General features: G+C 44.3%; 1 protein-coding gene across 1 annotated transcript; it reads right to left on the reverse strand.

The window, feature by feature from the left end:
- On the reverse strand, positions 1-3778 carry LOC104567860 (ferritin light chain). The gene is made up of 3 exons (XM_010214712.2): positions 3611-3778; positions 1683-1829; positions 1-706 (listed from the first exon to the last, which is right to left on the reverse strand). Exons 1-3 carry the CDS (start codon positions 3776-3778, stop codon positions 203-205), a joined length of 819 nt encoding a protein of 272 aa, XP_010213014.2. The 3' UTR covers positions 1-202.
- Positions 3779-27929: the final 24151 nt, after the last annotated feature.

Raw genomic sequence — 27929 nt, forward strand, 5'->3', positions numbered from 1 at the left:
ATCTGGGTAACTAGCAATCTCACTACAATTTAAACAATTGTATGGGCTAGACTTGGAGTTGTGGCTCATCAGAGGATGAGGGACAAGTGTAAAGAAGAGTGGTACAGGAGTAACCCAGGGTCTCTCCCGAGTGCTGGTCTAAGGGTCATCCTCTATAGAGATGAGCCCTAGGAGTTGCTCCATAGCTCCAACAGCCATAGCATTAGAGTCCCTCCCTGCCCTGCTTCACTTTTGCTCCTGTCCCATCATTGCACTGTGGCACTGAGGCAGTGCAATACACGGTTGCATATATTGGCCCTATGCCGTTCCTGTGCTGGGAGAATTCTCTCTGGGGGCGCTTCAGAGCCTCTGCAGCTCCTGTGCATTGCTGGAGAGGTGGGCAGGGGCTACGCCGCTTACTAGGCTCTGGATCTACGCCTGTTCTTAACTCTTTCTGGAAGCGGTCCATGAAGTAATCCCCAAGACTGTTTCTGCCATCTTGGGAACAGTCAAGCCTGCGAGCATTGGCAAGAAGATCTCCCATCAGCTTGACCTTCCGGATTTTGGGCCCAATGAATTGCTTCTTGATAGTGCTCGCACTGTGCGGGTCTGCATTTTCCAGGCTCAGCGCATAAAGCTCTTCAAAATACCGTGTCATAGTTTTCCACTGGAGCATTGCAAGTTCCAGGGCTTTCATCAGACTGACTGCATACTCACAGCTTGGTTTCTAGAAATAAAAAGAAAGAGTACTTACTCAGAGCAGCAGCTCATCTTACCATGTTCGTTGCTGCTTTCCAGTAACTTAACTGATCTACTAAAAATATGCTAGGATTTTGCAACAGCACCTTCAGTTTGGAGCATCTGTTGCTTTTTGCTGAGGTAAATGGCTGTAAACATACAGAAGTGGCAGAATGCATGAATCCTTGTTAAGGAACAAGATTTAGAAAGCAGCAGCTATGACTGATAAACATTCTTAAACCAGAAAACCTATCCTTATAAATGCAAACCGAATATTTACAAAAGCTACTCCAGATAGATATTTTTTAATTTTTACTTTTCTCAGATCAACAAATGCTGTGATACACCAAGAAACAGCAAGCTGATATATTCAATTATTTATGTAATACTAGTTTGCCAGAGGAGAATCAGTCCCATAATCTTCTACAAGGGATTTTTTTTTTAAACTGATAAATGAGTTTCCCCCCTCATACCTGCAAGCCTGAGTCAAATCTCTAGTTCAAATTTTGTCTTTAGCTTCATTCTAACAGATGAGCTACTGCTCCCAGCTGGATGTTTCTCCCTCCTCCTTCCGTACCCCTTTCTCAGATGCCAGTGACTTCTATTTTGTTTCAGTGGGAAGGCAGACAAGTTGGCTGATTTAGCACTGAAACAGTTTAAGAGGACTCACATAATCCATTACAGCACACTGGAAACAGCAGTCTCCAGCTGAGTGGAAGAAAAAGGCACCATTGTTCATATCCTTTCTGGCAAGAACTGCAATCATATAGAGTTAGGATTGCATGTCTGATAGTTCCTAGGAGTAGTAATCAAGAACCAAAGCATGTATACCAATATAATAGAAAAATTATACCCAGAAATCTAATGGGCACCTAATGCAGAAATCTGAGGTATTAACAATATAATGCAGGATTTTAGAGTAATTACTACTGGTTGCCAGAGACTGGAAGTGACTTACTACACACCTGGATGGTTTTAGAACAATAGTGGCCTCCTCTTTCTTGCTGATACTTCATCAAAGCTTCTGCAGCTTCTCTCTCCTCCGTAGCTTGATGCAGAAAGAACTTGGAAACATTTGGTAGGGCCACATGTGACTGATCAAAAAATTCACCCTAAGCAAATAAAATTCAACCAGAGAATTAAAGCTTGCTGAAGATGGGATATGCTTGCAGCCCAACACAGCTGCAGTCAGAGCTCAGGAGCCATTGCCAAAGGAGCTTGCTCTACCAGCTTAATCATTTTGCAGATTCTAGTCCTTCAAACTTCTGCAGTAAATGAAGTCATTATAAATTAAAAAAAGAAAAACTATACTTTTACTAGAACACTTTCTGCCTTTTAAAGCAGGTGACTATTGTTGATGTTATCTCTCATTAGGAGAGAGAGACTAGCAAGGTACCACTTAGGAGATGTGCATTTAGGACATAGCTCATGCCCAAGAGGACTTTGTAGGCCTTGTTCTGGTTTTCTATATAGAAAAGTAGCTTTCATCAATGTGAAATTAACTATGCTAGTAGATCTGTTAGCTCTTCTGCTGGAGGAATTTTATGCATGGCATGGCAGGCTGACACCTAACTCCTGCCCACACTGCAGAAAACAGAGTAAAGAGAAGATGCTGGAGAGACAGATAGCACTGGGAGGCCCCTGGGTTGCAGAGAAAGGTTCAGCATGGGCTCTGCACAATTTTGATATTACAGGCAGTGAGAGGCAGCAGTGGGGAATATGCTTAGAACTGACAGAGCTGCAAAAATACCAATGCACAGGCTCCCCCAGCACACAGCTGCAGCACAGCCTTTGCCTTCTCAGAAGGCTTATTTGCCTCCAGAGTACTGAGTTTCATTAAACTGCTGGCCTGTATTCTGTCCAGAAGGGGGGAAAGAACAAGCATGTGCATCTCATGATTTTGTCTACTTCTGCCTTCCTTTCCTTCATTTATTATTGTGAACTAGTAAAAAAACCCCTACATTTCACCTATGTTGCCAATCTTTTTTTTTTCTTTCTTTCTTTTTTTTTTTTTTTTTTAAAAAAAAAAGAGGTTATATACATAGTATGATGTGTTTGTGTTTCATGTTTTGATGACCATCTGGGATACCCCAAGCCAGTGACACACACACACACAACTTCATCCTGTTCAAAAGAAAGTACACAGTGCAATGTCCCCTGAGAATATTCAGTGTAATTTGCATAGCCTTTTTCCTCCCCTAGAATCATTAATTCATATTTCTATTGACAGGAGAATAGAGATTGAATGTCTTACAGCTGGTCCCTCATGGTGAGAGTGCTGCAGGACTGCTAGGAGCCAAGTTATCACACCTACATAACTCTGGAGGTAGGTCTTTTAAGTCATTATCTGCTTTTAAGATGGCCACAATCAATTTCTAGTCAATAGCCCAACTACCATAGCAGTATTTTAATCCACACACTGAACAGGTTGAGGTTTCACTGCACACTTAGCTTTTTCCTGGACTAATGCCACATACTGGTCTTGATCAGGGGGGCTTGGTGATCCACTTGAGCTCTGCTTGCCCTGCCTCTCAGCAGGTGCTGGCCCCAATAATCCTGTTTCTCAGTTTTAGTGTTTTTGCTATTAAATATATACTGCAAGTACCTGACAAGCAGCCAGAGGCGTTAAGTTTCACACTGGGTTATGCGCTGTCTTTCTAAATGCACACGAGGGTCCTTCCTGCGGATCAGGAGCGCGCCAAGCAAGGAGCAGGGATTCCGCAGGGATGAGGTGCTCCCCCACAGCCCTCCCGCCGGGTACCCCACACGCTGCTTTATGTAGCGCGGAGTAAAGCGAAGCAGAGCCCCAAGCAGCCCCCCGCGCAGAGGAAGAGGCGGCGGCGGGGCCCCTGCTGGGCGCCTCTCCGCGGGCGGCCCCGGCGGTGCCGCTTACCAGCGCCTGGAGGCAGTAGGAGAGCTCGAGCAGGGCGCCGGTGAGGCCGCACAGCGCCTCCTCCACGGCGGGCGGGAAGCCCTGGCGCACGCGGCTGCCGGCGGCCGGGCGGTGCGCGGGGCAGGCGGGCAGCGTCCCGCGGGGCCGCTTGGCGCGCGGCTCGGCCATGGCAGCGCCCGCGCCCGCCGCGCGCCGCCCCTTATAGCGGCGGCCACCTGCGCGCGGGGCGGGCCGCACCTTGCCGCGGGCCGCCCCGCCCCGCCGCCATTTCGCGCTAGCGGCCGTTAACGGTCGCGCCGGGGCGCGGGCCGTGCGCTCGCCTCCCTGCACCCCGGCCCGCGCTCTGCTCCCTTGCGCCTTCTGATCGTTATCGGATGTGGCTGCCCGAGCGCGCCCAGCCTGAGACCAGGCGTGGAAAAGCGAGGAAACTGCTCACCTCACCTATTTCCAGTTTATTGCCTCCGTCGTTGACGGCATTCAGCCTTCTTTGTATGCCTCAATGCTCAGTTTTCACCTGCCACTGACTCTTCACGTTGTGGTTAAATGAGATTTTCGACAAATCTAAAGCAGTGTAAGAAGTTCTCATTTAAAAAAAAACACACACACACACAATGTCTTAATTAAAGCTACCCACATTAGTTAAATATGTGTGTAAGCCTTTGCAGGGCTAAAGTAAGTACTTAAGTTCATAAACTGTAATATATATGCTAGACCACTCAACTGTGTATGACCTTGCTCCGAAGATCTTTTTAATAACAGCACTAGAGACTTCTGCTCGAAAGATGTGTTTCTAGCAGCTTTCTTTAGTTCCTTCCATACAGTGGTCTTGATTGCAGACAGTAAAATAGTTGCTGAGTTTAGCTACAACAGGATAATTTGTTGCATATCTGAGGAAGAGCTGACCATGTATGATGTATCACAGTGTATGTGTCGCTGGCGTACTAATAGGAGCAGAGTACACAATGACCTCCTTTCACTAGGTGTATAGTGCAGAAGGTTTGAAGTTTAAAGCAAGCTAGCTGGTGTCTTCCTTAGGGAAGATTACAGCTCGTTTTTATTTGTTAGATTGGTCTTCCTGTTGACAGCAGGAATTTCTGAGGATATTAGTGAATAGATGCACATGCACTGTATATTAACAGACTCCCGATCACATGCAGTCCTTCAGAAATCAGTATCTAAATTATCCCTTTTCAGTGAGGGAAAACTAAGATTCACTGACATTTCTTAAGGACACCTATGAAGTTTATGGTTGATCTCAAAATTTGACCACAAATTTCCTTAATCCCAGTACATTCCTCAAAACTGTCTTTTTTATGAAAATGATGTTCAATTTATTTTGTGAATCATAGAATCACAGAACTAAAGGAAATTGAAGTAATTAGTACTGTAATAAAATTTATTGTGGAAAAACACCACTACAAAATAATCTAGAGATTCTTGTTACATAAAGGAGGGCAGTTCTTGTATCTGGTCTGCAAAAGTATAATTTGTGGCTCTAGTCCAAAAACTTGTGATGTTAAGTCTTGGTTTTCCTGTAATGGTGTATCCTGGGAGATGGGTGCCTTGTTCAGTTTCTTAGCTTAGCATGGGATAGATGCAGCTGCTCTCTGAGAGTAGAGAGTTTTAACATAAAAGATGTTTTCCACCTGCCTCCAACTGAGGGGGAAGTCCCATGTATCTCTCAAAAGCATTGTGCTTTTGAGAAAAAAAGGTTATGACACACTTGGGTAACAATATCTGTATATAGCTTTTTTGTAGCCAGGGAACCTGAACTAGATCCTTTTTCTCACCAAATCTTGGAGTTTGTATTGTACAGTTTTCCTACATGAACAGCTCTTGTTGGACTGAAGAGGGTTGAAAGTGGCAATTCTTGAATAAAGGAAGCAAGAATGAGCGCAAAGCCCTAAAGGCCCTGTCATCAGTTCCATGCAAACACATTGCAAGCAAGGGGTCTGTAAATAGGGTGGGGACAGGGCTGGCCCTGCCCATTCCCATAATCCAGAAGTATTTAAATGCATGTTAGGCACATGCCTTGATGAAAGGAGTCTTGATTTATTTTCATGACTTAGGATGATTCTGATATAAAACATGAAGAGTATTTCAAGTGATATAGCAGAGCAGAACACCAAACAGCCACAGATGTTATAATCCCTGTAAAAGACTGTTTCTTGCACAGACAACCCTTGCCTGCACCCACCCACCTTGTTTTTAATCTTCGCCAGAGTTCAGCAGGGAGGACTGGGCTTTAACAATCATCTCAAAATATACTTTCTGCCAAGGCCCCACTCGCAGTCATTTAATTTTAGTTTATCTTTGTTCTTTGTCAATTATAGCCAGGCTCTTCAAGCTGCTCCTTGCAACCTGGAGTTTATCTTTTCTGTCCTTCAACCATAGGTAGCAAAAGTTGTGACTCTTGCTTCTGTCCAGCCACCACCATCTGTAAGCTTCTTTCTGGCTGTGGTAGATTTATTGTGTGCTTTGCAAATAGTATATTTAAGGATGCCAGACTTTTTCCTTAAGTAGTTCAGCACCTATCAAGAGCTGTGATGAAAACTGAGGGCTGCGCAAAGAAAAAAACAATAAATATGTAAGTAAATATATGGTGCATATTCTTGTAAATCGGCCTTCCTCTCTGTTCATGATTTTACTTTGTAATTGAGTGAAACCTAAGCTCTGTGCAGGAAATGGAAAATTATTCATACAGGCACCCGTGAATTCACAATTGCTAGTGCTGGACTCAAAGTCATATAAACCATACATCCATATGCTTTGCCATTCTCAACAGGTGCATCATTTCACTGTTTTAGTCTGATCCTTTCTGCTTTCCTTTTTCCATGGAGGAAAAGCCAGCAAGACTTCTGAGCCGTTTGTCTTTTTGCACTGTGTGACTCATGAAGTAAAAAAAAATTAAAAAATGCAGTCTTAAGGTAACAGCTTAAGTAAACATAGAAAAATAGCTTTTTTTTGATCTGTGTTGCAATAAAAGTAACCATCCACAAAATATGAGATGACCCTGGGATGACAAAATGTGACTAAGCTGTGAGGTGGACTTACTAGGAAATACTTTCTGTCTCTATGTCAGTGAGCAAATGTAAAAAGTTTGGGGAATTTCCACTTACAGCACTGTAGTGCTGTGAAATCAGCATGTTTTAGCAGCGTAAAAGAAGGATTCTCAAAGGTAAAATTTAGAGCTTTACCCCTCTGAAGTCAGTGACCTAGTTCTTGTTGACATCAAACAGAGCACAGAGGAGCCTATTCTTTGGACCCACATAGACTGAAAATTGCTGTGTGGTTGTGCACTGCCCTGGCTACTCACGCCTGGTAAAGTATCACACTAAAACCCTATATGAGAAATACTAGCATTTATTTCAGTTCTGGAAGCCACATATGAATGTTTTTTTCTGATACTCGTTGTAAATACTTCAAAGCTTAGATTTTTATTGTCTACTTTCCTTTTCTAGACAGTTTTAGAATTTCTTTCGGCATTGATATTTTTGAATATGGAAAGCATACATTATTATTTGAGATGTATCAGGGATTCTTCAGTTGTTGTGGAAACAGTAATTCCTTTTTCCATCATTTGGATTTCCCACTTCACGTCAGTAGCTGACAGTGCTGTGACGCTGCACCACTGATGTCACTGGTGTCTCCAGCCATTTAGCTCCATAGATTTCTTGGACGCAAGTCTGCATAGTATAGATAAGTAACAAGTTGACTGATTTTTTTCATTAAAGTTCATACAGAGGGCTCTTTCCAAATGCTGGATAATACTAACCATTGTGTTATTTATAGAAATCTTTGAAGCTTATTGAAATCTGTTCTTTACTTCAAACAGAATATGCCCATAGCACATTGGCATGCTTATGCTGTGTCTAAAGCACAAGCTCTTAAGAGCTTCTAAAATGCAAGCAAAGCTTATCTTTAATCTTGTGTGTAAAGCAGTAGCAGGCCTTCCTAATTCATGCTGCTTTTCTCTGTAGTGCTCCAATTGGATTACCTGTAATTAATGATGACTTTCACCACGGGACTCTTTTAGCAGCAGTTTGTTCTCTTCAAGCTGCACAGGGCTGTGCTTGAGTGTGTGTCACTGTGTACATGTGTGCATGTTCTTAACGCTGGAGTTTCAGGTAAAACTACACTGTAGCCACTACCAGAAAACTTTCATCTAAGAACCATATGTCTGTTTATTTTCTCTTAAGTGCATACCGCTCTTTGCAATAACAGTGTCGAATGCTGGCAATTCGCGTGCGCTGAGTTGTTTTGTAGCCTCGTCTCCGTGCGTTTACCGGGTTGTTAAGCGCGCTGCCTAGGCCTTTCTCGCCGTGTGTGTCTTTAAGAGCCCCGCCACCGGCAGCCCTCCGGAAGCCAGCGGTTTGGCCGGAGGAGAGGCTGCGCAGGAGCTGGCGCCCTGCGGGCGTCCGTGCACCCTGCCCGAGCGCCTGCCAGCCAGGCCGAGCAGCCGTGGAGCAGCGCGCTTCAAATAGCCCACGGGGCACTACCTGGCCTCTCAGTCTCTGGTTCCTCTCTTACAGACACACTCATGCTGCAAGTGGACTATTAACTTCAAGCGACTACTGGTGGCCTCTACCCATCTGATTTTTCAAGAGGCTACTTTTAGGAGCAAATGAGGAAAAAAAAATGGCAGAATTTTTCTGCTTCTGTTGCAATTGTTATTTCTAGATAAATTTAAACAAGATTAAGCCAGCAAATTTAAGGCTCATCCTTGCAGTCCTTCCATGGCACATTGTAAGGACAGTCCCTTACTGCAGGTTGAAGCCACTGAATCTCAGCACTGGAGCAGGTTTCTAAGGAAGGCAATGAGTTGTGTGAGGGATTTGTGCAACCCCAAACTGCCTGAAGTCTCTCATAATTTGTATCCTTTGCTGTCCTGTTTTGCTTTCCTTTCCAAAAGTGGGGATAAGAATCTCCATCCGTTTGCTGGCAAATGAGAAAATAACTTGACACGTTGAGAAAGGCAGTGCCTTTTTTCCTGTAGTCTGAAACTTGTGACTGCAGGAAATGACTGCCAAGAAGCCCAAGCCTTGGTACATGAGCTCTGTGCTCTATGTGGCCCTTGAACGAGCTGTTCTGGGCCAGCATGAGTAGATACACTCTGCACATGCTCAGAGCTTCTTAAGGCCTAATGGAACTTAACTATAGTCAAGGCATAAAAGCCTATAAACCATTTATTGTCCTATATGTTAATGATAATTGATGTTCTTTGGTCCTTTCAGGTACTCAGAGCACTTCTGACATACAGGCTTTCCTGGGATTTAGATTGACACCATTTGCTTGGCTTGATGAAAAAGAAATTGAAACCACAGATGCCCCAGGAGTGAGCAGTGTGCAAAATATTTGCAGGTAAGAATGAAATTATTCAAAATGTTTTAGTTTTTCCATTCACTGAAAAATCACAAATGAGCTCTTTCCCAGTTTTCACGTGAAAGAGAGCCTTCTCAAAGTTAAAATGAGTTTTAAGCAAAGAGTCATTCAGGGTCCTTGCTTAGAAAATTTAATATGAATATTCATCTGCTAAATGTTTGTTTTAAATTGTGTGTTAATATGGAATCTGTAGAGATGAATCAGAAAAAACAGAAGTGGATAATTCCACTCAAAATTTATGTACTTTAAAGATTATGGTAACTCTCAATGAATAATCTGTCTTCCACCTCTGGTCACCAGATGGACTCTCTGTTCAAAACTCCACTTGTACACCACCTATATGCTGCCTTTTCCTATCATTTTCTGTCTTTTTCCATTTTAATGACTATAAATATAATAATAGCTGTTAGAATGCAGTCTGTTTATAGCAGTAGGCCTCAGGCAAAGTCTTCTGAGTGAGTCTGCAGATACTGAGCAGAACACTTCTGAACTGTGTGTTAATGCAGAGGAACTGCGTGGACCTCGCCTCATAATTGGAATTATGAAGTGTAACTCTGAGTGGATCTGCTACATGTCACTTAAGGCGGCCAGTAACATTAGTTGATAGTGTTAACAGGTTGCTCTTTCGGGTCCTTAGAATAGTGGTGTTGCCCAAAATGCTACTATGAAATGTTTTACCTTTTGAGTTTTAAACCACTAGCTACAGTTGCTATCTTTTATATTATGTAGATTGTGCTGAATATTTACGGATTTCACAGAACGCCTTGTTCTCTGTTTTAAATCCTGCCTACTAACCGCCTGCCTGGGGCAAAGAGAGAAAAAAAAAGATAGCTTTGATGCTCCAAAACTGGCCACATAAATCCTGTGCAGCTGGTCTGCATGAAATGTGCAAACTGTAGAGAGGATTCTGAGGGTCTGGCTGAAGTGTGTGCCTGTCAGATGCTAGGGGTGTTTTTTACTCCTTTGTATTGTTTTTTAGATCAGAACAATGCATTTCATAGATGGGCACAGGGAGCATGCTGTTGTGAAAAGAGCCTTTTTCTAGGTGAGGATAATATCATGTTAAAATTCTTGCATTGAAGCTCCCATAGGAGGGTCCAGTCTGCATATGCTATTGCAGTAGAGATTTTAAATAGTAATTGACTTCAGTGCCACAGGAGTGGCCTCTTCAGGCATTGTGAGCCAGGCAGCTCCCTTTCGCTCTGAAGGGCGTAACACATAGGAAGGTATCTATATTGCTCCATGCGGATAGTTAAGTGTGCAGAGTGGTGATTGTTACGCAGTTCCCTTAGGCATGTATGCGTATATGTGGACAAAACAGGAATGTAACTGGACAGTACTGCTTTCTTTATATGTTCCACATGCTTTGATACTTTCCAACTTCGGAATTGTGGTTAAAGCCTCAGAGGGAACCTGTGAGACTGTAGCAGCTGAGAATATCCTTCTAGCCGTGGACATTTCTGTGCAGTTCTGCAAATCTCTTTGATCATAAAAAAAAAAGGCTTTGTCAGCCTATACCTCAGTGTTTGTCAAAGTAAAGTGTCTAGGACTTGCTTGGATGGGCAATTACAATTTACACTTGCACATCTTATGGATGACGAATAAATAGTATTATGAATCAGATACTAGTTTTTCTGCTGGGATTGTTTTTAGGTGCTAGTAAAAAAAATCGGCCATCTCCTCTTTGCTTTAGGTAAGTGTCAACCCTCAGTGCCCCAGGAAGGCAGGGGCATTTATCACTAGTATACGAGGAAGGATTTGAAGAAGATATTTACATGCTATGGGTCATAAACCAACTTCTAGCTTAAAGAAGTCAGGAATTTTCCGTGAAGGGAGCTAAGCTTATGCCTGTGGCATAAGCCTGTTGGCCTGTGGCAGTTTCTTGCCCTCGTTCCAAATCCCATGGTTGTGACCACAGACTGAAATAATGCACTACGTGGGCTACAGGTTCACCAGCCTTATGGTGCCCAGGATGAGCAGCTTCTCATAAGGCGCCTTGGCTGTGCTTGCCTCTGACGTGTTATGCACTGACAACTCCCGTGTCCCATTAACGCATGCCCATGATGTGGGAGGCAAGCAGGAGCGAGGGACACATCTTGTTAGGCACTAGTAAAAGCTATTTTGTTGTTGTCTGTGTAGAGGAGGATACGGCAGTCTGGTATATGCAGCCTGTCAGTTTTGGCTGTTTGCTGTGAAGCAAGAGACAAGCAAGCTTAGTTTCCTTTTTAAAGGAAGATCATTTCTGAGCAAAGAGGATAGGAAAATCAAAAAGAAAAGGGAAGCAGCACTAAGAGTGAGGCAAATCTTTTATTAATTTGTACAAGGATGATTCATATAACTTCACAAGCATATATGCTTTAACTGGGCATGTACCAGCTGAGGACCTGGCCCATATTGTCCTTTATAAAGCTCTGATTCCTGCCCAAATAGTTTTCCCCTCCCTCTTCAAAGAGCACCTGTTGTTGGTGGCGGTGGTGATGATACTGGATTAGCGCACATGCGGTCAGCCTGCTTGGCCCCAGCCCTTTGGACCCAAAATGAACTCCAGCTGCTGTTGCCCAGAGCAGGTGCTTCATCCAGCCCTAGCAGCTGTTTGAGTGTACACTGTAATGGCCAATAGGAGGGGTGGGTCCCCTAACAGGACCCATAGCAATGGCACGTCAGCAGAAGGCAAGGAGGAGTGTGAAACACAACTCGGACTCGTATACCCAGCAGTTAGTAGAGAAGAATCGCTCCAGAGTCTCCTGGTGGAAATGGGGATAGTGGCTGTCGTCCTGCATGCCCTGAGCCTGCATGGCGCAGTGAAAGGAGATGGTTGCCAAAACCAGACAGGGCGATGATTCGAGACCAGCAGGGCCATGGTAAATGCTTGATCTCCAAGCTGCCAGACCCATCTGGTCAGCTGAAGTACACGATAGTGTGTATGAGAAAGTTGGAGGACTGGCAGCATAAGGAGTTGTTGGTGTAAAGCTCAAGCGAGCTGCCTGGCAGAGTGGTGTGCAGGCTCAGTCTCTGCTGGGTACGGTAGTGTGGGCCTTGCATGCACAGTGCCCAAGCCAGCAAGGGAAGATGACAGAGCACAAACACGCTGAGGTTATGAATGCAGGGGACAGTGGCAGGGAGCTGCAGGGTGAGGAGGCCAGCTAGGGGCATCTAGGGGAGGACTGAGGTATGATACACAGAGATTGAGGAGTGGGGCACAGGAAGACTATATGAAACCATTGTTTCTCTACCTTTTTATTTTCATGACCGCTCCCTCTTTATCCTGTGCCTCCCAGTGTCACCATCACAGCACATGCCATATTTTATATGACTCTTTAGGTTCCTGTGCCCTGATCTGTCTTCACTGCTGTTACCAGAGACCTTCTGGCTGCTCTAGTTGATAACCTGCACGTTCATTTTGTGTGCCTGCCCTAAGCACAGTTTCTGCCATATTCCATTAGCCAGGCCTCTCACTCGCTATACCTCTGTTCTCCACCAAGTTCCCACTAACCCCCCATTAGGAGAGGTAAATGCTGAGCAAGGATATTTCCCTGTGTAGCTACGAAAAGGATTATTTAGGCCATATTTCATTACACCGTAGTCTTAGCCCAGGAGAAAAACATGGATATTGGAGGGCTCTCTTTGTCAGGAAATGGGATTTCCGCAGGTGCTCAGTTGCAAATGCTCTGCATGCTTCTGAGGCTTGGCACGGCATGGCTAAATCCTGAATCAGGATGCAAGAATGTCTCATGACCTCGGCCATGTAAACCAGGGTCTGGCCATGTTTGGAAATCAGCCGTCAGCGATAACAGTGGAGAAGCATGGCTGAAATGAGCAGCTTGCCTTCAGTGCTGAGCAAGACTTGCTAGACATCTTAAGTACAGATGGTCTGGTTCATATTTTGAAGAATAAAAGAAATAATATTTTCTGTAACAAGTGCTGAGAAGCTGGATGATTTACCTTCATCCTCTCACTGGCCTTCCAGGATTTAAAAAGGACATAGAACGGCTCTGGCCAAAAAGAACATATAGCTTCAAGGTAATATATGCATGGGCAACAAAATTATTTTGTTTTTGATTTATCTGTCTTTTGGATTAGTCATGTTAACCAGATGGCTTCAGTTATCAGCTCTTTGGGACTAAAACTGTTCTTTTGTTGTAGGCTGTTAAAATTTCTATCGCAGTGTAGCCCTTCCACTAGCTATTCTTGCTGTTTGTATTACTTCTACATTACAGATAAAGAATTAGAGAAGTGACATCGGAAACTCTGCATGAAAACATGCTCAAGGCTGTTCAGGAAACAGATGCATTAGATATTAGTGGTTTTTACCTCCCATTTCTTTTCTCATGGGTATTGGTCACATCACTATTATGCAAGAAAGACACAACAGTTAGGACTATTAAAACTCTGTGATACACATCCATGTGAAAGGAAGGTGTCCTTTGATCTGCTCTTATTTACTGCCCCCTTTTTCCCTCCACTTTCAGTAGTTTATAGGTCAGTTGTCCTGCTGTGGGTTTATCAGCAGTAGTTCCCCACTCTCTCATCTCCCCGGTACTATGGCTGGGGGATGCCCACTGGCTCTTGCTGCTTCACCAGGGATGAAACAGGACTTGCATTGCTCCGCATTCCTCTGCCTTCATCCTCTGCACTCCTCTTCCTCAGTTTCTTTGCACTGTGATATGAATCAAGAAAACTGGAAATGCAACTTCCTACGCCCACTGGTGTAGTAAAAGTAAAAAGTCCAATGCAGTCTTCAGGGGTGCCTGAGACCTGTAGCAGCAGTCGTGTCAGTAAGCCATTCTAGGTTTCCAGAGTTTTTTAACCACCTACCTATGGGTAAGATTTTTTGAAGAGTCTCTCTGTCACTCGTTCAAATGGAATTAAGTACCCAAGACCTTGGTAGATTTTACACATGACCGAAACGTGTGCAGCAAAGCCTGCTGTGCTACGTGGTGACGAACAACAGAGTGAAGCCCTGCAGCTGTAGTAAGTCATAACTTACTAATGACTGGACTGAGGTTAAGGAAATAAAGAGCTTTCTAGCAGCCATCCATGTTTTGGGGATCTAGAGAACAGAGGGATTTACTTTGTTTGAGACCCTTTTTATGCTAAGTGGGAATTCCTATTCAAGATGAAAAATCCTAAAAGTGCTGCTTTACTGTACAGCTGAATATTAGCTCACTGACAGTAGGAAAAACAATCATTAAGTGGTGAGTGAAAGTGGCGTCAGAAATGGACCTCGGCAGAGTGGTAACATAGAGTTACACCGAGTGACATTCTTCACACCTGCTGTGGTGGATAACAGTAGCTGGCTGACTTAACCCGTGGCACTACAAGCAGAGCATTGTGCTGGGACACTGCCTGGACCACGATTGAATTACACACTGATTAGGTCTTCAGCTTCTCTCTGTCAGTGTGGACAATGAAGAATCAGAGAAGTGGACACGAGAGCTTTAGCAGGCCTTGTGCTCTTGGATGGAGGAGGATTAGCTTCTAAATGGTAAATTGTGTTGAGGCCAACAGCGATAAAGTTGAGCTCTGCCCTTCTGCTGCCTCAAAGCAACAGGCTTTGCAGAAAACCCAGTCTGCCCCCTGCTTCAGCCAACTGCTATGATCTGGGGAGGGGGTGGACATGTAGCATGTTCTCCTTTTTCTGCTGAAGGAGTAAAGCTGTGGTACTTTGGTAGGAATTTTGTGCCTGTACTGTAGGGCAATTACTGCCTTTTATTAGAAAGGATATGGGACCAAATTCTTCGGTCTTCTGCTGTTTCCACAGGGATGCAGAAGCTGTGGGCTTTATCTCCCACATTCAGGTGCTACTGGCAGGTTTGCCCTCTGCTAGAGGGTATCCATAAGAACTGTTTTAAAGCCAGCGTGTACCCTTTCCCGGGAAGTCCCCAACAGGGCTGAGGAATTAGAAATATTGCATTCTTTCCCTCCTGCCATCTCCTCCCACAGCCTTGCATTGCCTGTACTACCTCTCTGCTCACGCCGCTACCCTCCTTGTGGTTGGTGTGAGCTTGGACGGAGCCAACTTTGCACTTCGTGGAGCATCTCTTGACACCTTGCTGTTCACTGATATGGAGAAAGCTGGGATCACTGTCATCTCATACGCCACTAGAACAGGCTGTGGGGGTGGCACATTCTGCACGTGCTCTTTCAATTTTCAGTTGAAGGACTATAACACATCAACTTCTTGGTTTCTTTTGAGAGAAAGTTCTTGGTTTGTTTTTTTTTTTTTTTTGAAAAGCTGCAGTTCGGAGTAATTTGCATATGAACTATCAATCTTCCTGAATCCCCCAGATCTCTTGCACCTATTTGCTCTAGAAGGTGGCATGTCCTCAGTACCTCTCAAAAGCTGCTCACAAGTTGGTAGAGTATGAAAGTATTTCATTTATCTTTTTTTTTTTTTAACCTCAGGAAAAAGATTTAAATGGGATAAATCCAGCTGTTGCTTGGCATAAAGTCACTGCTGATTACTGGCAATTATTTTTCAAAATTAGAAAAAGAAGAGCTATCCTAAGTAGCCACTGTTGTGTTTAACATTATGGCATATTTCAGAGGTATGTTTTAAAGAAAAAAAACTAAAAATAGTCATTCTCCAGTGGTGATGCAGGACTGACAGAGGTTAATGCCACTGACATCATGCTGGAACTTTATAGCATTTCATTAATGGTTATTAATGTCCTATTGCTGGGAGATAGACAGTGCCAGCTGTGTGAGTGTTTTACCTCTCTACTGGTGGGCCTAGGCTGTTGTTTAGAAAAGCAGAAGGGACCCTGGGTGCATCAGGAGCACTGTCGTCCGCTTGCTACCTGAACGTGCTCCACTAAAACAGGAGGAGATGGTGCATGAAGGTGGGCCCAGCACCTTGACCCCCTAAGAGCTGACTGCAGAATGGGACTTGGGGAGTGAAGCAGGAGGGTGGCCAGCAACAAACATCTGTGAAGCCACATCCAGAAGGCACTAAGGAGTTTTGTTCAATTCAGATCTTCAGCACTAAACTCACAGTATGTAATCTTTGGAAGGAAAGAGAGTGGGAAATTCAAGCAAACTTCCCTGGAAGTATTAGTAAGCTTGGGGAGCAAGCCTATATTCACACAGAGACCTTCAGAGCTTTGGATGCTAGTGGAAGGAAATCAGACATGGCACAGAGAGAAGGAGAAAGCCCTTGAGAGGGAGTCAACTTTGTAATGGCAGAATGATGATGAACATGGAGCAATTAGTTCACTTTGACTACACGTTACTCATTATACCTCCAGATATGTAGTTTAAGCTGCCTCACATGGGGCTAACTGTTACTTTGCAAAAAACGTTTGAATTACATCCACCATAAGGGAATGAAACAGATACATAAAGGTGCTATACATCAGCGCAGCATATCAAATTGAGAAAGGCATTTTTAGCAGTCTGTATTGAACACAGATTGAAGCCAGCATTGGATTGTACATTAAGTGTATTGTTGTTAGGATAAATTTGAATGGAGCTAAAAGCATTTCAGTTGGTGAAAAAGTGGAATTCTGTTTCCTTTCCCACAGCCTGGAACAAAAATGAGATTGCCCAGCCAGGTTAACATAGCCCAGTGTGGTACCTTGTGAGCATGCAGTGGTGAGTATGAATGGCACATGCTGACAATTGTTGGGGGTTTATAAAACTTCTCCAAATAATTTAGGTTCTATTTAATCTTAGATCTTCTTAAATGGTGATGTTATGTTAGGAGTGAGAAAAGCTCTAGCTGACTCCATCTGATAGGTACCAGTGGCTTTTTTCGCTGCTATTGTATATTTTTATGTAGAATGGATTTGTCACCACAAACATTAAAAGCAATGTATTTTTGCTCTGCACCTTGTAATGATAACTTAAAGCATGAGCTTTTTGGAGGAGCGGTTTACAGAGTGGTATCATTTTTTAAAAAAGAATGAGTTGCTTTAAATGGTAAACTGATGTATGTCAACTGTATTACTCCTGACTTATACCTCAAAAGAAATTGGTATTTCATATGGCTACTCTTGGACTATAAAAAAAAATTGACAAAGCTGCAATTGAAACACTGAAAAGATTATGACTTTCTTAAAAGTGGGCCTCAGCTGGGAACCCCTATTTTTAACATGGCCATGCTAGTCATGCTTTGAGGAGGAGCCTTGACTTAGATGACATCTCAGCCTAAATTATTCTGTATTCAACCTGGAAACAATCCCATGGTTATGTGGATCCTGGTTCAGATAATCTTATTAAACCTCTCTAAAATCCAGCCAATCTAGATTCTTTGTTATGGTCTTCCTCAGGTATTTGTACGTACGTGTGTATTTGTTTATGATCTGTGCTTTGGCCGCATGAAAAAGATTCAGTTACATTCCTTACAGAAAGAATATCTAAAATTAAAATGTGAATAATATACCGAGATGATTGAGCAATCAAATGCCTGATGGCCCAAGACTGTTGTGCTTGACTGCAAGACACTTTAGTTTGGGGACAATATTATTTTAAAGCACTTCAATTTTGTACATACAAATTGAAAATGAATTGAAAAGCCCATGTAATATTCCACTTGCACTCTCCATACACAGCACTGTGTGCACAGCGCTCCATACACTTTGTTAATATCCAAACTCAGTAATTTGTTTGGGCATTTTCTTGGGCTATTTTATAGAGTTCCCCATGCAAATAGTTTTCAGTCAGTTGCCTAATCTTCAGTATAACAGTCAAATTGGCAGGCCTAAAAGGTGGGTGCAAAATGGGCAGGACTGCCATTCTCTCAGCCACACAAAGTCCAAGTAGCAGCTGGTTGCCAGTGGTACCCACAAGGGTCAGTCCTAGGGCATATCCAGTTTAACATCTTTTCTGATGAGCTAGACCATGGGATGAAGGGCAATCTCCACAAGTACACAGGGGGAAACCAAACTAGGGAGAACTAGGGAGCATTTCGTGCACTGTAGAAGAGAAGCCTTCGGAAAACTTGACTGGATTGAGAAATACATAGAAAAAAAACAAACAAAAAACAAACAAAAAAACAAAAGGGGTCCAGCAAAGGCAAACACAGACTCCTGCACCTGTGTCAGAGAACCTTGTGCAGCAGTTGCGAGCTGGGGCCAACCAGCTTTCATAGCTTCAAGACAAGTTGAACATGAGTCAACTGTGCACTCTTGCAACAGGGAAGGCCAAGAACGTGCTTGCCTGAAATCAGCAGGAGTGCAGTCAGCAGGCCAGGGCAAATGATGAATCCCCTACGTGCGGTACCCAAGAGATTCATTTGAGTATGACATTGTCCTACTGGAAAGGGCCACCACCATAGTGGTGACGGCCTGGAGCAGATGACACATGAGTAGAAAGGTGGGCTTGTTCCACCTGGAGAAGAGAAGGAATGGGGAGGTCTTGACACTGGCTACAACTGGGAGCATGTGTAGAAGATGGTGTGAGACACAGACAGGACAGGAGAAGAGGCAGTGGACCAAAGCTGGACCAAGAGAAACATTGACTGGATGTCTGGAAGAATTCTTCCCCAGCACGGAGGCGTGCTTCGCAGCCGGGCCCAGAGAGGAGGTGGCATCTCCATCCTCAGCCATGTGCAGAACTCGACAAGTCCTGGATGATGTCTCTGCTGGCCATGCTCTCACCCCAGGGTTGGCCAGAGATCCCTGGAGGTCCCTTCCAACCAATATTTGTCTAGAATTCTGTGATAATACTTGGAAAATAAAATGAGAAAATGAACCATTTGCAGAATTCTTCTGCAGAATGCAGAAGTCTTATGCTCTTCCTTGGATAATCAGCATAGCATGTTTCAGTGTGGGGAAGACCCCACAACCTGATATATTTCTAGCTTTTTCCTCTTCTGGCTCTTTTCACCGTGTGTGGGAACAGTTAATCTCTTGTTTCCAATAGAGCATTTTGGGGGTAATCATCAAACTTACATTTTAATGCATTTACCTTTTTCTTACTCATTATAATATCTGTCACTATAATGGATAGTACTAGCCAGAAAATATAGGCAGAGTTCAAAGGCACTAATATCAAACCTAGGCCTGAGCTCATTACTTTAGAAGAAATGGAGGAATTGGCCTTTTTTTTAATCAAGGTGTTTCATTGTCTTGGTGAAATTATGTGGTATGTTCTGATGCACTTGCTGTAGCAATGAGTAGCTCAATCTGAAGTTGTGTTTCCCAAGAAGTCCTCTCACTAGCTATGTGACAATATAAACCTCTCTAAGCAGGCTCCATGTAAAGTGACTACTTACTCCCAGCTTTTAGGAAAAGAGGAATATCTGAAATGTTTTTGCTTGAGTTAAAAAGGCTTCTATGTGATTTAGCCTAAGAAATGTTGGGGAAAACTTATTTTCTTGTGGCTTTCTGTACTTCCTCAAACTAGGAAGGACTTACTCCCTAATAATTCATAGAAGACTTGCTAATTCAACCCAGGCTTTTGGATGAGTGTTGTAGTGGCCAACTAAAAACATGGGAGCTGTTTATAACAGCACAAGAAGAAAATAAGCTGGATTCTTTCATTAAAGATGCCAACTTCAGGTGTGAAGAAGCTGCTAATCCTTTCATGTTGTAAGGGGAGCTTGATTCCCTAGCGCTTTCGGTGGTGAAATGCTGTCCTTGAATAAAGGATCCAGCTAAGATCAGGCCATAGGAGATGCAGATGCCCCTGTAAGAGGAGCACAGCAGATCAGTGAATATGCCTTGTAAACAATGAAGCCTCAGTTCAATGACTCCCTCTTGTACTCAGCGTGGTGCTGGGTTTGCCTGTGGTACAAATCATGCTCAGTTCAGTCTTCTGAAACACATCCTTGCAACAGCTTGTTCTTGTCCGCATTGTAGGAGAGCCTGTAACTCTTCAAAGACGGTAGTGGATCCTGAAAAATGAGACTTGTTATGCTTGCTGTATGTGAGCCAAGAATGCCCATGTACTTATTTAACTGGGTACATGATATGCCACTGTTCCTTATGCTGGCATAAGGGCTGAATTAGATATGATTTTTTTATCTTTATAAATATAGTGGAATGAAAGGGGAGGTGAGTACCTCAATGCAGTTCAAGTGCCCCCAAAACCTGCGGGCAGTGAATTGCCCTTGTCTCTTATCACAGAATGATGTTAGTCCAGCTTGCAGGCCAGGGCTAGCACCTCAGTCCTGTTGATGGGCCCCCCTGCCATGCTCCCGCTGCGGAGCGGTGCTCCTGCGGACAGCGCAGGCCTTTGGCCTATGGGAGAGGGCAACTCCTTCTCTCCAGAGACTGCTTTTACTTCTAAAGGCAGTGTGCGGTTTCTGCTCCTAGCCTGAGCTAGGAGCTTAAAACGCTTCTGATATATATGATGGTCCTTGCTGCCAGGTCTTGCTGCTCCACCTGAATAACTACAAGGTGCCCATAAATCAGGGCGCGCATTCCTCTGTGACACCGACCTGCGTGTCCAGCTGAGCTGAGGCCTGTGTTAGCCATCAACGCCTCTTACGTAAACATGTCATACTTTCAAGTGGGGTCTTACAAAGCAGCACAAACACCACGCTGGTATGGAGAGGTCACACAAACTCTGCTAAGGGCTGTTAAGGGTGTGTGGGAGTGGGATTTGCTTGTTGATCAACATCTCTAGCAGATAAAAGTGGAAGGAAATAGCTAAGCCCAGGTTATATTCCTTTCACTCTGAAATAGTTAAATGTAGAAGTAGCTGTCTTATTCCTCCCAGACCTTGAAATTGGGAGTAACTGGCCAAAAACAGTGCAAAAAATGGACTTTATTCATTTCGGTTTGGTCAACAGTTTTAATATCTATAATGATGCACTACTCTTACTAGCTGAACAGACTTGCATGTTGAACCTTTGTGCAAGAATGACTTTTCTTTCATTTTGAAGTAGTCCAGCTGAGAAACAGGAAGGCTCTCTTCAGACAATTTGAAGACTGCTGTCAGAAGCGGTGAGGCTGTGTACTTAGATGGTGACATGGTCTCTATACTTGTTTAGTAATAAGAGCCATCTTGCATTCAGTTTGCAGCAGAAAACTGAATAAGAACCATGGCCTGGTCATACATGTGTATTCAAAACTATTTATCAAGTCTTACTTGGGCAGTTGCTGCATTCACTGATGCTAATTGAGGCTGCAATTCCAATCTGATTTATCAATCAGCGTCTAAGATGTGTAACAGCTTAGGCTCCCTAAGAGAGATGTTAAAGGGCACCTCAGGTACCCCTTGTTGTACTGCATGGCTGATTGACTTGTAAAACTCATGTGTCTGGAGCAAAGCAGCAGCTGGAACACACACAGGCAGGAGTGACACCAGGCCATGGGCGGCAGCTCCTGCGGCCCTTTCATGTGTCACAAATCAGCAGGGCTGACAGGCGTGTGCTGGTGCCGTGGAGGTGGCTAGAGCAGAGCAGCAGGTAGGAAACCCGCGTGCTGGGTGGCCAGGTTGCTGCTTCATTGCAAATGCCTCCAGTTTCCTGTGGCCAAGTGCAGCACTGAAGTGAGACCCGCCTCCCGGGAAAGTGCGCTGCTGGTGTCGGCGCTCGCACTTGGGAATGGCTTGGCAGCACCAGGGAGCCACTTTGTGGAGCGGGCATTTCTCTTCCTGGTTGCCAGAGCATTTGGTGCTTTGCAGGGCTGCTCAGCATGCTGCAGACTCGTCTCTGAGTGCTGCCAGCCTGCTGCAGGGTAGCCCTTTGGTCTAAGCTGCTGGCTGGCTGCTTCTGCCAGCGCGCTGCTCGCAAACGTGTTCATCTTAAGACTTCTGCCACTACTGAACTGCTAGAAGTAGCTAGCTAGAGTAACAGTTTGCTGCTTCCAGTGAAACTACTTTTGTAATGTGGTAGCAGGGGTGATACAGGTGAGGCTTAGCCTTAAGCTAAGGAGCGGTGTAAAGTGGGTGCATTTTATGGAGGACTTAGGCTTTGTTTTTCCCATTGCTTCTGCTCAGATCCTCACTGCAGCACCAAGATTTCCTTCCGGGGAAGGAAATGCAGCCTGTGACTGGGCTTCATCTGGAAGGGGCCCCAGGGAGTTTTGGTGGGTGCTCTGAGCTAATAGCAGGGAAGTACACTTGTCCTGCAGACACCAAAACTGGCTTTGGGAGCAGCTTTTGCTTTTTTCTCCCCTTCAAATGCATCTATACCTGGAGGAATAAGTATAGGAAGTTTTCCTCTGCTGAGGAAGCCAGAACCATAGCTGATGCTAGTGGCTGAACTTCTAAAACTAAAGTTTGGTCTTGTGCTACTTGTTTCTACCTAGCTCTTAGCCTATAGAGGCAGAGCATAAGGCAGTAATGTTGGTGCTTTATTCTCCTCCTTGCCTGCTGTGCATACATAATCCAGGTAAGTCTTTAAGGGCTTTATCCAAACAGTCTGGAATAGGTTGCTATTTTAGTGGTTAACACCTTGGTGGGCTCCTTGGTGTTAACTGGGAGCAACACCTTAAGAGAAAGGCAGTGTAGTGCCTTGTGATGGAGCTGTTTTCTGGTTTTGTTAGTTTTTGCACTCAGTTTAGTGAAGCAGGCAAACCTTTGGTTGGATTAAATAGTTTCTAAACAAATGCTGCCCTCAAGAGAGACTCCTGGCTGTTGTGCAGCTGTTGTGGGAGCAGGGAGGACTTCCCCTCCATAGGGGAGTGACACGTGTGCCCGGGCAGCTTTTGGAAACCAACAATCCTGCCTAAAGTCAACTTCTGCTTAGGTGGTGTTTTTTTCCAAACAGTCACTTGATAGGATGTAATCCTGTAAGATGGTGAGCAAAGAAGCTGATACAGTAAAGTATTTTTGCAGATGCTTAATTTTCAGTGCATAAGTGGACCTTTTATGTGGGTGGGAGCACTCATGTGCTTAAAGTTAAGCATGTGCTTAAGTGCTCTCTTGGCTCCGGGCCAAAATGCTAATATGCTGGAGGGTCCCTTTCCTTCTCAAGTAACAGGCAGTGTTCAGGACTGTTTTGTATGGACCTCTGGGCTTGCAGGATTATTAAAATACATCTACGACTGACAAGAATTGCATGTCTTGAAACATTATTAAACTACTCATTTTAATGAACTTCATTAGTATTATTCTATATTATGATTGTTAATTTGTACATGGGAGTAATTTTTGACAAGGCCCTTGGCAGACTTAAAGGGGAAGAAATTCTATTTTATGTGATGACTTTAACTTCACTTTATGTTTTCTATTTTTCTACTTTTTATTTTCTATTGAAGAACAAAAATCTTCCTACAGTATGTTCTGCCGTGATCCTAGCACACTAGCTAAAACCTTCCACTGTCCTCTGGAAGAAACTACGCCTTTGACAGAAACAATAGGGACTAAATCAAGTCTCCTGTAGGTGAATGTTGCACTTGTGGGTAAATAAGTTGGCAGTGCTGTCCTGAGCAGTGTCCAGGACACCTGCTGGGATGTGACAGTAGTGTGCACCTGTTTCAGGCAGGGGGGTTTTCCCCCCCACCTCCTTAGCCTCCTTGATGGCTGTGCTAATCACCCAGAGGAATGACTCTCTGCTCCTCTGTCAGATAGAGGCGCTTGCTGTGGTGTCATGAGTCTAAATACACAGCTGGTTCTCAAATTGTAATGGTCAGGTTCAGAGGTCAGCGCAGTAAAAGCAGATGAAATTATGCTCTCTGCCACCTTGCTACATCAAAACACGAAGCTGCGGTTTTTATAGAGGGCCTGGCAGGCTGTGTGTGTCTACTACAGTAGATGTGTGGTTCTTTCAGATCAGTTGTAGCTAATACAGCTTAAGGATCAAAGATTCTTCTTAAAAGTAAGATGACTACTACCAACCTTCTTCTCTTGCTGCTGCTGAAGAAATGGGATTTATTTGGTCTCTTGGTGTTTGTCCTGCAGCCAGACTAGCCAGGCTGATGTATTTTGAAGCTTGGCAGCCTGGGGAAGGCCTGTCCACCTCAGCCGTGCTCTGCTTGGGCACAGCAGCCCTCAGCTCTGCAGGGCAGGCAGAGGCATGAGGCTAAACCTGGTGCAGGTGGTTCTACTTGTGGAAGTCACCTTGGCAAGAACCCAAACAGTGGTGTTACCGGTGGTGTTGTCTGCATAGCTGTTGCTTTTATCCTCCCCACCTTCATTCCTCCTTCAATGAGACAAGCTGTTGTCCTGTGTCATGTCCATTCTCTTTTCTCCACATGGAATTCCTTTCTCTCACTCTCCCAGTCCCACCTTCTGCTAATGCTTAGCCCCAGTGCTTTTAACAAGGCTCTTCAAGGTAGCTGTGCAAGTGTAACCATTTCTTCCAGATGCCATAAACTGTAAAGCTCAGTGCTGTCTTCCAGAGTGGGGAGCCCTGGGATGATGCTACTTGTTGATTGAAGGGGGAACAGTTAAACTTGCCTCTACTGAGGCAAGTTTTATTTGATATCCTATCTACATTACTATCCTTGATTACACTTCCTTTCAGTGGCTATTAAGCAGTCTCTGCTCCTGTAGGCAGCTGTGTGATTTAGTAGCCTCTCTGTTCAGTTTCTTGAGGGCTGGTTTCTGTAGCGTGTAGCGAACTCTGCCCTCTGGGATGTGGAAGAGATGCCGTGAAGTGAAGAAGGTGACCGTGAGTGAAGCTCTCTAAGGTGTCTGATTGCACCTGCTGTTCCTGCTACTAGTAGTGGGACAAAAGCTTTCCAGACCTGAGATGCAGAAATGATGGTGCTGGGCAAGTGTGGCCCCTTGACCTTCAAGCGTTTGCCCAAGGGGTACCTGTTGGAGCCGTCACAGGAGCTTGTGAATGGGGGGTCAGTCTTCCCAAGCTGCCCTCTGGATCCTGTGCTCTTCTCTGCAACAGCCTTTGCTCAAACTGAGCTCAAACTGTCGGCAAATCCCTCTTGACCCCATGAGGAACATGGTAGGAGATCTCCTGAATTATCTACATCATTGTAGGGTGGATGGAATGTCTGGAGACAACGTCAAGAGCTGAGGGAAAGGGAATGCTTTGAAAGCACTGCAGAAAGCACTGCAATCCCCCCGCCCCGCCTAGGGAGTAGCACCCACCTTCAGGTGGCCCATAAGTTTCTTTTGGTGATCAAACTGCATGGCTAGCGCTTCTTCAAAGCCAGTTGGTGTGGCAGTGCAGTATAGCTGCAAAGAGTGCAAAAATGCTTGGTAAAGGCGACTGAAGTGCTTGCCACGTTGCTCACATAATTGTATGTCCTTCAATGGAGGGGAGGAGTAACTGGAAGGGAAGAGTGTCTCCAGTGTAAATTCCCCTGTGGAATATATGTGGAGCGAGGGCTGGGGGGTTATAAGACAGTTGCCCTCATGTATTTGATTTCTTAGGCTTTTCCAGAATGTTTTCATTCTTAGTCAGTATGTGATGCATTCTCAAAACTCTCTGGTTTTGTGACTTTGCCTTTTTTATTGTGAATAGCTTGTTAATTTTTTTGTTAAATTCTTTGTCTGACCATAACTGTGACCAAAGCGAGGAATGCACTTGACAAGTGCAATAAAGCAACTGTTCAGTGTTTATGGCAAGTGCTATACTTTTATGCTATTAATTCAAATTGCCTGGATTCCTATGAAACTGGGACAGTATTGGATTACCTACCTTGCTGGAGCACAGTTGAAATGGATCATACTACAAAGTAACAGACATCTCCCTATCAAATTTTAGAGGAAATAATCTTGGAATCATAGGGTAAGAGTATGTCTCCTTCAAGCACAAATGTTGTTTTACATGTATTCTCCATTCAACAACAGCTGGAAGCCTCTACAGGCAAAACTGTATTAAAATACCATTAACTGGAGAATAGTTCAGTGCAAAAAGCCGGTTGTAAAATACTTGAGGTACTAACACGTGCTTGGCTACTGCAACAGAGCATGTTTTATTGAAAGTCTTCTCTACTTATTTGTAATACAAAAAGTCACCTTCAGGTGACTTAGTTGATCTTAAAGGGAAAAGAAAAAATCCAAGTGTTGAAGGATGTTATTGCCATACTGAAGAAAATCTTGCCGCTGAAGAGTAGAGGATGAAACTTTGAGCAATCTTCAGCTGAAAACTAGAGCTATATTAATAACTTTGCTGTTTGGTGCCTGAACAGGTAAGAGAGAAAAGCCTGCCTGACCCCAAATTCCCTTGGAGTGCAAAGGAAGCATCAATGCATTCCAAAACTGAGCTTGGCTTCAGCTTGGGGGATTTCTTTCAGCTTTATCTCTTCCTAAATGAAAGCAAGGCATTGGGTTCTGCAGGGTCAAGTTGAGGTGCCTTGTGTAGCTCACAGGATTCCAAAGGAGGGAGTGTGGTGGCTTTTACCCCTGTATGTGTGGCTGCTGGGGTGACTTGTTTTAGGAGGGCACTCTGATAACCCTATGAGCCTGATGAGGCAGAGAACTCTATGTTGGGATATCGAAACCTGAATTCAGATCTCCTCTAACTGCTAAATGAAGGCTATAAAGTAGGAAGTGGGAGTGAAAAGCTAGTAGGAATGACCTTAATGAGCAGTACCTGAATTCCCATGTAGGTGTAACTTCAAAACACAGTGGCTTTTCTGTAGTGCTGAAATAAAATCCAGCGGAAGATGGTAAAGCTCTTCGGCTTTGCCTGACGCTATTTGGTCTGGGGCAAGATCTTCACCTTATTCAAGTTGCCTTGAGTGACTCATGTAAAATGGCTGATATCTTTCTGTCTTCTCAGCATACTCCAGGAAAAGCCAGTCAAGGTACCTGCAGTGTCTAGCCCATTAGTCAAAGCTGTAAGCAATGAACAAGAAGCTGTGATGAAGGGTCATGAAGGATCAGGGCTTAACCTCCCTTCTTTATAATTAAGTCTTAAAAGTAGAATTAAAGGAATTATGTTCTGGATTGATTTGCCCTTGGTGTTTGTAGGCCCGGCTGTCCACCTCAGACTCCGAAGTCATCAAACTTCTATCCTGGGAGCAGTTCTAGCTCATGCAGCCATCTTCACCAGTAACAGATACACAAGGCAGCTGGAAGCAATTTGTGACTCTGATCTTGCAGAACTAACTTGACTAATGACAGTAATAACACTAACTTATGGGACAGGGCAAATTATGTGGTTTGAAGAACTCTTTATTCCTAAATACTATCATTTTTTTCCCCACTTATGATATTTTTCTTGGACTTTTTTGTGATACTGACACAGGTCTTGCTAGGGTTGTTTATATCTTTAGTGACAGGAGGATCAATCCTGAAGGTATTTCCCAAGCACAAACTTGAGGTTGCCAGTGAGGTCTGTGATACATATGTCAGTATCTACCCAAGTGCATCACTTCCAGGCTATTGTGTTATGCTCTGTCTTAGAGGCATACTTGCAGTTGAGTTTTAAACATAATTGAGCTGCTGGAGAGAGTCCAGTGCCGGGCTACAAGGATGATCAGGGGCCTGGAACGTCTGCCCTATGAGGAGAGGCTGAGGGAGCTGGGCCTGTTCAGCCTGGAGAAGAGAAGGCTGAGAGGGGATCTGATCAGTGCCTATAAGTACCTCAAGGGAGGCAGTGAGGAGGATGGTACTGGCTTCTTTTCAGTGGTGGCCACTGATGGAACTAGAGGAAACGGCCGGAAACTGAACCATCAAAAGTTCCACAGGAACTTGAGGAAAAATTTCTTAACAGTGAGGGTGCCAGAGCACTGGAACAGGCTGCCCAGAGAGGTTGTGGAGTCTCCTTCTCTGGAGATCTTCCAAACCCGCTTGGACGCAGTCCTGTGCCACGTGCTCTAGGTGACCCTGCGTGTGCAGGGGGGTTGGACTAGATGTCCTCTAGAGGTCCCTTCCAACCTTAAGCATTCTATGATTCTATGATAATTGTGCTTTTCTCAAAACAATGACTATAGTGACTTTTCAGCAACTTTCTGAGCAAACTTTTAGCAGTAATTCTTCCAGGCAGTTCCCAGAAAGATTCCCTTTGAGAGGGTAGAGCTGCATCTAGTGTTTCTGCAGCTTTTGTTCTATATGTGCTTTTTCTCCACATGCATTGTTAGGTGCATGGTGAAGCCTGGGATGAGCTGGGTTTTGCAGGCTATGCACTATTCTG

Source organism: Tinamus guttatus, unplaced genomic scaffold (assembly GCF_059628265.1).
Source record: "Tinamus guttatus ecotype Peru unplaced genomic scaffold, ASM5962826v1 Tinamus_guttatus_pri_ptg000524l, whole genome shotgun sequence".
In the NCBI taxonomy this organism is placed as follows: domain Eukaryota; kingdom Metazoa; phylum Chordata; class Aves; order Tinamiformes; family Tinamidae; genus Tinamus; species Tinamus guttatus.